Here is a 13,018-nt window from a genome sequence, read left to right on the forward strand (position 1 = left end):
TATATCATAACATCGCGTACTACAGCATTTTACGTTTTTAGTTCAATTTGCCCTTGACCTACATTTTTGACAGAATATCCCGTGATTGCACGCCATATATAGTTGTCAATGTTATATTATTTTTAATCTAAACATAATATGTCAACATTTTTATTTATTATAATAAATTATTTAAAAATGTATTCTTTAGACAAATTCATAATTGTTTTTAGCTAAATGTACCTTACAGCGCCACCTATTGAAAGACATACGCACTGTTTGAGACGATAAATTAACGATCACATCGTTTCATCTTTTGGTGCCAAATATATACATGCGTTTAATTAGTACATACTACATTGTTTTATACTGTCATTGTTGACTTGTAATTTGTAGTTTATAAACATTTCGTTTACTTTTTTTACGTTGCAATGATTATATTCTAACTTGCCTACAAAAAGGTCCACAGGGTCTTTGGGTGTAAATATTCAAGAACAATGTTTAAAATTTAAAAGATAAGTACTTATGAAAGTAGGTAGGTACTATTGAGACTGCAATAATATGAAATAACTGAGTAAATAATATTTCTTATATTTCCATAATAATGAGATGATGACAAAGCCGACTCGATGAAAAAATATAGGGAGGTTCCAGGTTCAATTCTGTGAACACGATATCTCAAATTTTTATTACGTATTTTGTCATACAATTTTTTTAATTCAATTACAATTACTAAAATCTGAAAGAAAAGACCCATATATTCATACGTATGGGTTTTACCCTGATTCATAGTTCCCTTTATCCTACTAGGTGATTTGAGTATTCAATGATTACGAGTAAATTGTCTGTCGGGCGTCTGAACTGTGAACGAAGTAGTATGGAAATGTATGATGTAGCGCAAATTGGTCCACTAGACGACAAATTGTCTGCGGTGATTACATGACCTGCGACGTGTGCCTGCACACACGGAGTTTGCCAGTAAAACTATGCTTTAACTTCGGTGTCGTTTAAAAATTCTTTGAGTAGTCAGTACTCTGTGGCCGAATAATTATGATATAATTGTTTTGTCTATTTAATGTCCATAGAATAAGGATCTCCCGATGTTAGCTCAAGGATGGACTTCGCGGCCAGAGCTTCGAATTAATACATTAGTAGAGATAAGTACTAAGTCTTGTGTATTCGTCATAAATATGTTGCGATAGATGTTAATGAGTATAGTTGATGTATGAGCGAGGAATAAATCGACGTGCATCGTTGAATGAGGCCGTCCCTTTCTGTCGGGATTTTAAATTGCTTTCATGGCGTGTGCAATTGCTTCGTCCAATAGATTGTAGAGTTGTAACGGATGTTGCTCATGACCATGAAGATGACATTATACTCTACATTTTTATATAGGTTTCTTGAGTGCGAGACAGTCTGGCTACTTACTAATCACTAATGCTTTCTCTTTTTCTGCCGCTGAGCAGTAAGTAAGCTCTGTTGCGTTTCAGTTTGACTGGAGACTTTACTGCCTGTGTAGTTATCGGAAGCTATCTTTTGCTCGCAGCTCCGTCCGCGTTGACATTCATTCCTGGAATTAAAAGTTGCCTCTAGCACTTAAGCGTAATGTAACTTTCGATTAATGAAACAATTTTAAAATCGGTTAAGTAATATTGATAGATGATTTAATAAATTGTTTTTTATTTTTATCTATAATTCATATTATTTAATTTGTAAGTCATCCAATTTCTTAGGATGAAGGCATATTTTTAAGGCCCTCCTTAGCAAATGGTGTTGAGGACTCATTCCGTACATTAACGGCCCGGCCTCCCATGAGTCACGGGCTGAAATATGAAACCCGTACAAGTAATTACTTTAAACAATCTAGGTCGCTTTGAAAATGTTAAACTACTAAAATGTTCCCTATTGAATTGTTTATGTAATAGAATTGATTTAAGGTTATAGCTTAAGGTCCATTTTTCATACATTTTGTTTCACCTTTAATCTGGGTAACTAAACAAGTATTGACAAGTAAAGAATTTAAATTCACGTCTAGTTAGTGATTAGTTCTTCGGCCTTGTACCACGAAATATCCATGCATATTATTAAACTGCGAGAACTAATCACTAACTAGACGTGAACAATAATTATATGAAACAAAATGTACAAAAAGTTAAGCTACCAGTTGAAACATGTAAAAATATTGTAGAAATATGTTTTTTTTTCTACAAAAATATAGTTTGCACTCCGTTTTCCTGGAAGCCTTAATGCTATGTAGTGCTTAATTAAAATAAAAATACGTATACTTAGGTATATAAAATAAGGGCTTCTATCTGTTCTTTTATCAGCCTCTTGTTATAAAATGACGAGTTTCTTTTAACTTTTAACTATCATAATTATTTATCTGCTGGAAACAGTGACTACGTTATCAAATGCTAAAAAATAAAGACATCTAATGCAAGAATGTCCTAAACATAATTTAATTCAATAATAAGCGAGTTAATAAATTTTCTTCGAAAATAATAATGAATAAAGGGATAAATTATAATATTTGAGTAAATTATATCTAATACAACTTAAAGCATTGTTGATAATTTCCGATTTTTTGTATGCGCGTCGAATGTGATTACTAATTAGTAAGCTTCTAATCGAAATCCTTGCCAATATTCCTGGAATTTGTTTTATATATGTACGGCGATAACAGGTTGAGGGCGTGAATGCGGATATTTTTGTCAAAATTAGATTCGAGCTATTTCATTATGTTTTATCATAATATATGTAGTTTTCGTAAGGCTTATTAAAAAAAAATGGCAAAATTAACGATCATTGTGAATAGCAGGAATTATGAAATAACATTGCATCTTATTGGCAATTTTATAATACTTTTACAGTCAATAGTGGTATTTATTCTATATAAGTGTGCTAGGGTAGCATACCGTCCTAGTAGGTGGTATATCATATAGAGAGCTGGTTTGTTCGGATAACGAATACAAAGCGTCAAGTAAAAATCCGTCTTCAAAAAAGAAAGTGCAATGTTTATAATGTACAGCAAAGTAAGATCACTGGATCTGATTAGTGAAGAGGCATTCAGCAATAGTAGTACATACGAGAGACAACTAAGTATCCGTGTTCAGTCGACTTATGGATTGAAAATGTATATAAGTTTCACCTCTTTGTACTTGAATGTCGGCGGTATCGGACCCAAAAGCTGGTTAAATCGAGATGTTTCTTATTAATGTTTATTACTGTTATAGGTGAGTGAAGTTCGGCCAGATTACATCGCAGAATTCACGGAGATCAAAGGGAATCGTTAGATCCATCAAAACAAGACGGGCAGGGTCGAGAGAAAGTTCATGTCAAGTAGTTTAAAAATAATATCCAGAGAGATTGATTACGTAGATGTTCACGAATTTACTACAATGATGACTGTTAACCACATTTTATAAAGATATCTTTACTATCACGCAAATTGGGCTGTTCCGAATGAGGATTATCATACCCATAAATACAAAGCAAGATACATTAGACAGAATTTGCGAGGCTATCTAGTTTTTTCATCTAAGTTTATTATTTTTTTATTGTTTATTATGACGAGACGAGCTTGCCGTTCGTCCGATGGTAAACGATACGACCGCCCATAAACAATAGAAACACCATCCAACACCTTGAATTACAAAGTATTGTTTGGTATTTCATCGCGCTCGCTATCCTGAGACGTGAGATGTTAAGCTACATTATGTCCAGTGGTTACACTGCCTACAAACTTCTTCAAACCGTAACGCTACAGTGACTATACCCTGCTGCTTGGCGGCAGAAATAAACATTGCTGTGGTACCTGCCCCGGCAGACTCTCACATATGAGAGACCTGCCACCAGTTCCCGTTTAGTAGGTTAAATATTGAAGCAATTCTGATGAAATGTGTTTGATGATGACATGCAAGGTGAAACGTAGGTAATATTGTAATCCTATACCTGAGGCACCTTAAAGATAATTTAAACCAGGGAAGGTCAAAACAAATTTCAAAGCGCAATAAAAAGATTCGCGGAAATTCAAAAAATTCAAACCTGTGTCTAATCTCAAGACATTCAAAGAATTGTTCAATTCGCGTCGTAACTTTTTTTGTTTTTATAATCTGAGTTTCCTTCTCTTTGTTCTGTATTCATTTCTTGAGAATGTGTAGTTTAAGTTCTTATAATTGTGTTCCTTTTTATGTTGAAGTGTAACAACATTTAATTAATTACCTAATAAAGATTTATTTATTGCATAACTTATAGCAACCGAAGGACAGAGTTCATTTGCACATATTTTAGTGTACGCATATTCAACGTAGAAGCTTTTATTATGCATTTTGCGAGTGGAGGTACTGATTATGTTATTCGTTCATAGTCACATAACGGTATTTGTTTATCGCATAAGAGAATCTTATTTCAAACAAAGAATACGGAATAAGTTTAACGACCCCAGTTTTCTCGATATGTTAGGTTAGTACCCCTTTATTTTAATTAGCAAATTCGGCAAGTGAACGAAAAACATTCACCGCTGAGAATGAGAGACGCGACCCGGAACGATTCCTTTGCAAGCGTTGTCGCTTCGTTATAAAAAATCAATAGCATTAGTAACTTCGTACAAACGAATTATACGATTCCCTTTGTGTGCGTCGGCGGGCTTTCGATGTGCGGAAAACAAAAACCACGAGCGAAATTCTTGTAATAAAAATCAATCGGAGCAGAGAGAGAAGGCGCCGGGCGCCGGGCGTCGGGTGCGGGGCGCCGGCGAGTCGGGCCGCGGTCTGCCTCCCTCCGCCGCTCTGCATACCTACATACGCTACGATGCACCTTCCCTCCCGACAATTATCTGTCGCCGCTTGCTCTACTCTCGCCCGCTTCTCTAACTTATCTACTTATTATATGTTAATATTTATTTTAAGACAAATTCCTCTCGAGTTTGTCGGAGCGCAAAGTCAGCCACGCGTATACTGTGCGGTGTACTATACATGCCGGACGGGTTTGGGAGTTTGGGAGGGAAGCTCGGAGCGGCGCGCGGCCGGTCCCCGGCAAAAGGCGTTTGTTTTTATTTCTTTGGCGCGGAAAAAATCAGCACGCGCCCGCCCTGCACCTCCTAAACATGCGCCACGCAGCGACGCAGACTCGGCCGGGTGTATGCCGAATTCACTTTCATTTGCGACATCTCATCGTATCCCGAAGGTCACCGTGGAGGCGCGCGTGTGGATTGCGGCGTGTCGTAAGGGTTGACGTGCACATTGCACGCGTGGCGCGAGCGGGCGACTGCCGCGGCCACCGCTGACCGACTAGGTGAGTCGAGCAGGAGCACCCGACTGGGATCTTGTCTTCGTTTCCCTCGTTTATCAGTTCCGTTTCGCGCTGTCCTTCGCGAAGACGGCGAAAGTGAATTCGTATCTGTCTCGGATGGCGGGTCGCGCAGCCGTGAGCCGCGTCCGTGCGGCGTGCCTCCGCCACAATCATGTGAGCAGTGAGCGGGTTAACCGCGCAACTTTACATTCACTATCCGCCACCGTGCACCGACGCGACGACGGCGCGGCGCGGTGCGTGCGGATTCGCGGCCCGCCAACGTGCGATAATGTACGCTACCTGCAGTTTCTTAAAGTCGATTGTATCTACTTACGTTATTCGCGAGGTTAAAGTTTTGAGCCAGTTTCGCGGGAATTTTATTTAGTCGAAAGTTTCTCGCGCTCGATATAATATGGTTATGTGGGTAGACTAAAACAAAACAATGAGAAACGGTCGCCAGACGCGGCTCCGCGGCCGGCAGACAGAGATGGAATTAAAGTTTGCGCTCTTCGTTTGTGCACCAATCGAGAAAAAATTCAATAAAGTCCGCTTCCTTTGTCTAATTGTATATGTAAGCCTACTTATATAACGTAATGTTCGATCGCGCGAAGTACCAAAGAAATTATGTTCTACTGAGTAATTCAAGTTATAAACTAGGGTAACGGTCTGAAATTTGAAAAGGTACAAAGTTTTGAGTGTATTGATAAAGATTATGGAATTTACGGATTTGTATTCGAAATGTATATTTTATTTAATGCGCCTTAATGTTTGTTTGTAACAATAGAATAATTACAAATAGGAAATGCCAGGCGACGCCGGCCTCTTCCGCGTCAAGAGCGAGCCACTGTCCGAGGAAGACGACAGCAACTCCTTCGTCCAAAGCTATCTGGTCAATCAGGTACTGTAATTTCGTTATTAATAGTTAAATCAGTTAATTGTATAAGTAATTAGCGATTATGTTTAAATATTATCGGGCTTTCAGTTATAAGAAACCTGGTTTGATTTATAGTCGCATGTTTTTAAAAAGCGCTAGCGAACATTTTTTTTGGAGTAAATTTAAATAAAGTATTTATTTTTACCCTGAGTGACGTTATGTTGATTGATACTTGTAATTAAGTAATAGTACTTTATCTAAATTTCGTAAGCATCAAACTAACCAATTTATTCAACTATACAAAGATTTTATAAATACCTTGAATTTACAAATTAAGCACTTAGTGTAATTATTGGTAATTTTTTGTTGTTGTAATAACTCTTTTTGAAGGACTCAGTTTTCTCAACTTGTTGTTTATAATAATTGCTAGTAAGTACTTAGCAGTATTAAAAGTTGGAAAGTTGTAGTATTTTAATTCGAGAAGTAGCGTGCATTTTAATTAAATTTAACAATAAAATATTCCGAGCAAAATATGGTCATCACTTAGAGAATATTATATAAGCAGGTATTATTATATTTCTAAAATCAATAAAGAAATAATCCTGAGATTTTTATGTTTCATATAAGTTACCTAATATTTAGTATAAACAAAACTTAGATACTCTAAATTATAACATCTCAGAAATTGTGAGTGGTCATCAGCTATCTATCGTGGTCAGAATTTTGGTACAACTTGTGATAATCCCATATAGGGTTTTAGTTGATGACAATCCAAATAATACTTATAGTTTTTATATGAACACTTTATTATATCTTAGAAAATCATTACTCTTCGTAGTTTTCGTATTTAGGTAAAACCTAAAGGACAATGCCCAAAACCAGGCTATCATTGCGTCAGTCATGCGTCTTAACCAAATATCCACGAAAATCATCATTTTAATTATTACTTTATTTGTATTTATTTCAGTCATAAGCGAATGGGGTTTAAAAGATATGGAAAAAAAGTTGTTTAATTGTTGCAAATCAAACACCGGATAATTTACTGCCAATATGGCGAAGTGATACCAATTTATAACAAATTCCCCTTTTTTTAAATGGAATAAAAAAGTTAATATGCACAATAAATGTGCTTTTACTTGAATCTATAACATATGGATTCAATATTTTATTCATTAAACAAAAATATTGTTATAAAAAAATATATATTATACTTAATAATTATGACCAAACTCCAAATAGCTGGTAAAAAAGATAAAATATTAATCCTTCTAAAAACAAACAAATGGCGACTTGTACTTGCATTGACAGAAATACTAAAGTCAGCTAAAACATTTCTGGACTTTATTTTTAATTAAATGAATATATGGGTACAGATTTTTATTACACTGGCAACTGAAATTGTGACATTTTGACACTTTAGAGTTGTCTGAATGAAAATATGTTCATTATTAAAAATATTTTACTCATGATCGGAGTGTTATTCTGTATTTTAATGTTGAGTCGAGAAATTCATTGTTAAGAAACAAGGTGTATAGTGTGTGTTCCGAACTTTGAGACGGAAGGCTTTTAGTTAGCAATACAATGTCGTCTAGAGCCTAGACCCAGGACAGTTAATCGAGACGACATATCCCGGCGGTGTATTAACTGCACCATTGCGGTGCCACAGCAACGATAAGTATATTTCTTAGACAAGCTATCCAGTTTGTAAGTTATGTAGATTATTATTAACCTACCCACAATGTGGGAAAAATCTTGCAAAAACTAAAGAAAACAGTTTAACAATAATAATAATCTGAACATTTTACTCAACTTCTTCATTATATTTTAGGTTTCAAGGCTGGAATGAATTTGTGCTGCCTGCTGGTGATCAGTTAATAGAGAGGTTCACAGACAACAACGACATGACATGACCCGACCAGCACTGCAAGAAGTCATTCACTCACTTCAACAGTATTATAAGCGTGTTGCGGCCACATCAAGTCCTTGTCTGTTTTCTGGGAAGCCATATCTATCAAAAATACACATCTATATAAAAATATACATCGGATTTCGTATTTCTTGTTTTATTTTTCTTTTCATATGATAAGTAACTATTAGCCTAATCAGGCTGTGAAGTTAGTTCCTGGGTTCCTGTTCTGCGATTTCTGGGCCAACAACATTTTATCTCGGTGTTTCTAACACGACTTGCCTCGGATCGGAATCCTCCAAAGAGGGTTGGCGTCAGGCATGCGGCCGATCATAAAAACTAAGCTGAATCTATTCTACAATATGTGTTGACGCCATATTGAAATGAGATAAATTGTAAAATAAAAAATAAAGTAAAATGTAAAATAAATTGATTTGATTTGATTTGATAATGTTAGGTGAAAATAAATATTAAGTTAAACCATCTAATAGAATTAGTCATAAGTCAGAAAAATATGTACTTACACAAAGAGTCGGGTAGTATATGCTCAGTAGAAAACTAGTATTCCGCCATCCTATCTTAGAAGTTTTATTGGAGCTTCGTCTCATCAGATATGTTAATACCTATCAGTTTCTTATAAGGGCAATTAAAGCTAAGTGAAAAGAATGTCCAATAATTGTTTATAGCAATATCAAGTAAGTACTGCAATACTGAACTTAATTAGGCACGTAGGTACTTTCTACCGTACATTATGGCGGTCCATACTTAACCTCAAAATAACCGAGTTACAAAATTCTGATTACTCCGAACTCCCATCGAATATCCGATTGTTTTCAATTTATATAAGATTTAGGATATATTCCTATAGTTTAGTGAAGGTTTTGTACAGACGCAAGCGTAGCCCAACTTTCATACAAAATGGGCATTCTCCTTTCAATATTCCATACAAAATTAATGTATAAAACATGAAAATTTAACTTACGTTACTTCGTACCCACCGGCTTGTTCGGCTGTCTTCCTCTTCTATCCCCGCGCTCGTTCAACAGCCGGGGTACAAAATAGTATAACCCAAATCTAGTGGTATTAAAAAGTTTATTGCTTCATTTTGTCTTGCAAATATCTACATTTGTGTAGTTTTCCAATATTAATGTTCAATAACTTTGTTTTTAAGACCTACATTTTTGTATTTCTATTTATTGGATTTATTATGAAAAATCTTGGGGGTGTTATGTAAAATTTCAGTTTTACCAAATATGATATTTAGCTTCCTTCGGAGGATTTACGTGAAGTTGGGCACTGAATACTTGCGGAGTGATAATGTACCGACGCATCTACTGCACCATATACACGTAAGTGCATGTTATATTTATTGGAACAAATTAGGTGAGTTATTCACGCTAATTACTTTTTAATCACATAAAATTTCATTATGACTGTTCGATTAAACTTCAATCAAATTATAATTGTTAAAATATTAAGTTAACCTACAATAGAGACAAATTATGTAGAGATTTCGCCGCATAAAAGTCTTTTTGCTCCACTAGATCCTAAAACACTGAAATGATTTATAGCGCCACCTGTACGACGCAAACGCTATCTATTTTAACAACCTGATTAAAAATCCTATTGTATACCATGTAAGCAACTACCGAGATGAAAAGTAGCTTATACGTTAATCTAGGATATGGTTTATTTGAGTGCCAAATATCATTCAAATCCGTTCAGTTATTTCGGCGTTTATTTGTAACAAACATTAAAACTTTTGCATTTAGAATATTAATAAAACTTAAGATAAGAAAGTAAAAACGAGATGATTTATAATAATAATTTGATTTATAAAGAAATACGAATTTATCACCAATATATGTTGGTGAAAACAATATTCCATCGACATGCATAAAAATCTTACTATTATTCCGCAAACAAACATTTTCCCATCAGCTAAAAAGGATTGGGAATCCGCATTTAGGGAAAACGAAGTTACGATAAATTGGAAGGCTCGGTTTGGTTCGATTATGGTTCCGAATAGTTTCCCATTGATATTTGGCTGGTACCCAATCAACAAGGCTACAGTCAAATCTTGCAGAGTAGATTTTGCACGCGGTTGCGAATCTTTGTCGGAATAATAGTATTGAACTTAATCAGTCCAGCTATGTTGTAATTTTTTGTGTAAAAGGAATTTATTAGAGTACGTTGCCGAAACTACCCCCTCTCCTCTCTCTCATACCCGCCGCTGCAACTCCTGTAAACCACAATTAGAATGGCATTTTACAATACTGAGCGGTGATGCGGGTCTTTCGGAACACTAACTAGTCTTAACCCCATGTACTTAGGTAGGAGCGGCTGCTGCTCCTCTAGATTCAACACTACTTACATACTTAAACATAACATGCTATTGTACGTACTACTTATGTTTTCCTTTTGCCCATAAATTGAAAACTGACTACACCCTTGTCACCTACAACGAAATTAATCAAAATATGGGAAAGTTGGGAATACATTTTTAAATTTCCATTTAGTGGAGTAGTGTTTAAACTCCAAGTAGTGAGGTGAGGTGTTGTGTGATGTCAGGGCTCCGGGCTGGAGGAGCTGGCACCGCTGGCGCCGGCGGGGCCCGCCGCGACCCCGGTGTGTGTGAAGCAAGAGCCTAGGGAGCCCACCGGCGCTTACGCTAGAGACTCTCGAACCTGCACCGCATAGCGCAGAGGTACCTACAGGACATCTATATTACAAACATTTTGTCTTTGCGATTTGCTTTAAATAAAATTTTACAGATTCAGAGATTTGGCGTACACGAAAGCTTATATAAATATAATTATTTTGTTTTCAAAGGATTTTGTAAATTAATTTTCTAGGTGATGCTTAGGTACTATTAGGATACCCATTTATTTTGTTATTCAAACATCTATCTTTTACTTTTCGTCTCCAACTTCCAGCCATTAGAATGTGGTTCGTGATATATTTTACGATGAATCATCGTATTGCAGGGAGCAGCCTTGATAGACAGGCATTTGGCGTTACTCAACGCTAGCGACGACCCTGAGGCCACAGAGTTCATGCCGTTGGTAGCCGTGAAAGACGAACCGCTTTCTGAAGGAGGTATGTACGAAAAAACGGCCGGCACGTAAAAAAATAATTTCGACATAAAAAAGATACATCGATTTTTTTAACTATAGTGTACATGTACTATGAATTTCTAGAAATAAATTAGCTCATTTGGAATCTAATACCGTAAGAAAATCTGGTGGTATTAGGTGTCTGATTTTTTAATAAAAAGAGGCTGCATTTCGGCGGTAGGTAATATAAGTGATGTCTAATAATTGGCTAGTGTAGACTTTTTTAGACTTCAGAAATCATGCATGAATATTTTAGTTTTATGTGCAGGCAGAACCAAGGTTCTCGATTGCACCTGACGGTGAGTGAAATGGCGTCTAGATAAAGTGTCAGTTCACGAATCACGAGAGATGATTATTCCTCCCCAGTAGATACAAGCATGCCGGCCTGTTCAGAACAGTTTCCGTACGTGGCTTGGTGAACGTATGTTTCAGAACAACCGCAGCTGAGCGGCGAGGATACGAGTGACTCGAGCGGCACACAGCCCGAGTCGGCGCCGCGCTGCAGCCCCAAGACTTGGACGCAGAAGGACATGGACAACGCGCTGGAGGCGCTTCGGAAACACAACATGAGCCTCACTAAAGGTAAATATTTCGATGATATTACTACACCCTTAATAGTAGACTCGTAGCATTGGTCTTTAACTGTGATTTGTTAAGTTCTGGTTTAGATTTCCAGGTGGGGTTTCTAAAAGTAAAATCAATTCTGATAATAAAAAGAGTCCCCTAGGATTTGAAATTCATCTAGTAATGTGGAAAGTACCTGGGAGTCCTATTATTATGATGAGAATTGAAGGTGGCTTCTCCCCGATCAGCCATCACTTCCGTCTCACCGTGACTTGAGTTTATTACAGGCCGTAACTTCTTTAAACCAATTTATTGTTTACTTGGTCTTCTTCTTATCCATCTGTGACCGTTGCACAGGTAACACTCACGTAAAAACGTTAATTTACATTGCAGGCCTCAGCAACATACGGCATACCATCAACGACTCTATGGCAGCGAGCCCACCGGCTGGGGATCGACACGCCGAAGAAGGAAGGTGCGGCGAAGTCGTGGAGCGACGCCGATCTGCGCGGTGCGCTGCAGGCGCTGCGGGCCGGCGCCATCTCCGCCAACAAGGCCAGCAAAGCTTACGGTAAGGACTGAAGTTTTGCTTGATTAGTCGGGTACATGAGGGGCTATAAGGCTTCATGAAGTCCCTAGTATAAGTGCTAGGGACTTCATGTTTTATTATTCAGCATGGTAATAAGATTATGATAACATAAATTATCGTATTGGGTTGTCTAATCTTAACAATGGTCCTTCAAGCCGGATAAGTAAAAAGTATAAGTATTTATGATCCAGTGGTTGGTATAGAGTTAAGAATAGGTTGTAAGTACAATACGTACTAACAAGTTAAAAATTCCTGTATAGTTTGTCTGACTTCATTTCATTGACTGACTTCATTCTGATCTTATACATGATTTAAGATCTAAAGTCTCAATATAGACATTGGTAGTGATTGGTAGAGTATTAAATTATTAGTCTACAAGGGACTGACGTTTGATAGAGGTATAACAGTGGTGGTAGCACTTTCTCCGCTGTTCAGGCAGCCCTCTCGAGCACGCTGTACAAGATAGCGCGGCGGGAGGGCATCGAAGCAGCAGCGCCGTTTCCCAGCACCGCGCCCACGCACCGGCGCCGCGCGCCGACCTGCGCCAGGCGCTCGCCTGCATCGCACGCCGGCGCCGCCACCGTGCAAGCGCGCCGCCTCCGCATACGGCATACCCACCGGTCACACTACACTCACATACTCTATATAGCTCAACGCCGCCGACCTGCGCCAGGCGCTCGCCTGCATCCCGCGCCGGCGCC

At 37.5% G+C, this 13,018-nt stretch overlaps 1 protein-coding gene and 1 long non-coding RNA gene across 2 annotated transcripts in view; one reads left to right on the forward strand and one right to left on the reverse strand.

The window, feature by feature from the left end:
* The first annotated feature begins 10,707 nt into the window (after window positions 1-10,707).
* On the forward strand, window positions 10,708-11,750 carry LOC119189442. The gene is made up of 3 exons (XR_005112417.1): window positions 10,708-10,755; window positions 11,036-11,147; window positions 11,597-11,750. It is a non-coding gene; the product is annotated as an uncharacterized LOC119189442 (long non-coding RNA).
* Window positions 11,751-12,748: 998 nt separating this feature from the next.
* The window catches only part of LOC119189430 (lysosomal alpha-glucosidase-like), a 29,291-nt gene continuing 29,021 nt past the window's right edge, over window positions 12,749-13,018 (reverse strand). The window contains exon 13 of the mRNA XM_037438991.1: window positions 12,749-12,943. Coding sequence (XP_037294888.1) covers window positions 12,749-12,943 — 195 coding nt within the window. The remainder of the gene's footprint in view (window positions 12,944-13,018) is intronic.

This window comes from Manduca sexta, chromosome 15 (genome assembly GCF_014839805.1).
Source record: "Manduca sexta isolate Smith_Timp_Sample1 chromosome 15, JHU_Msex_v1.0, whole genome shotgun sequence".
Classification (NCBI taxonomy): domain Eukaryota; kingdom Metazoa; phylum Arthropoda; class Insecta; order Lepidoptera; family Sphingidae; genus Manduca; species Manduca sexta.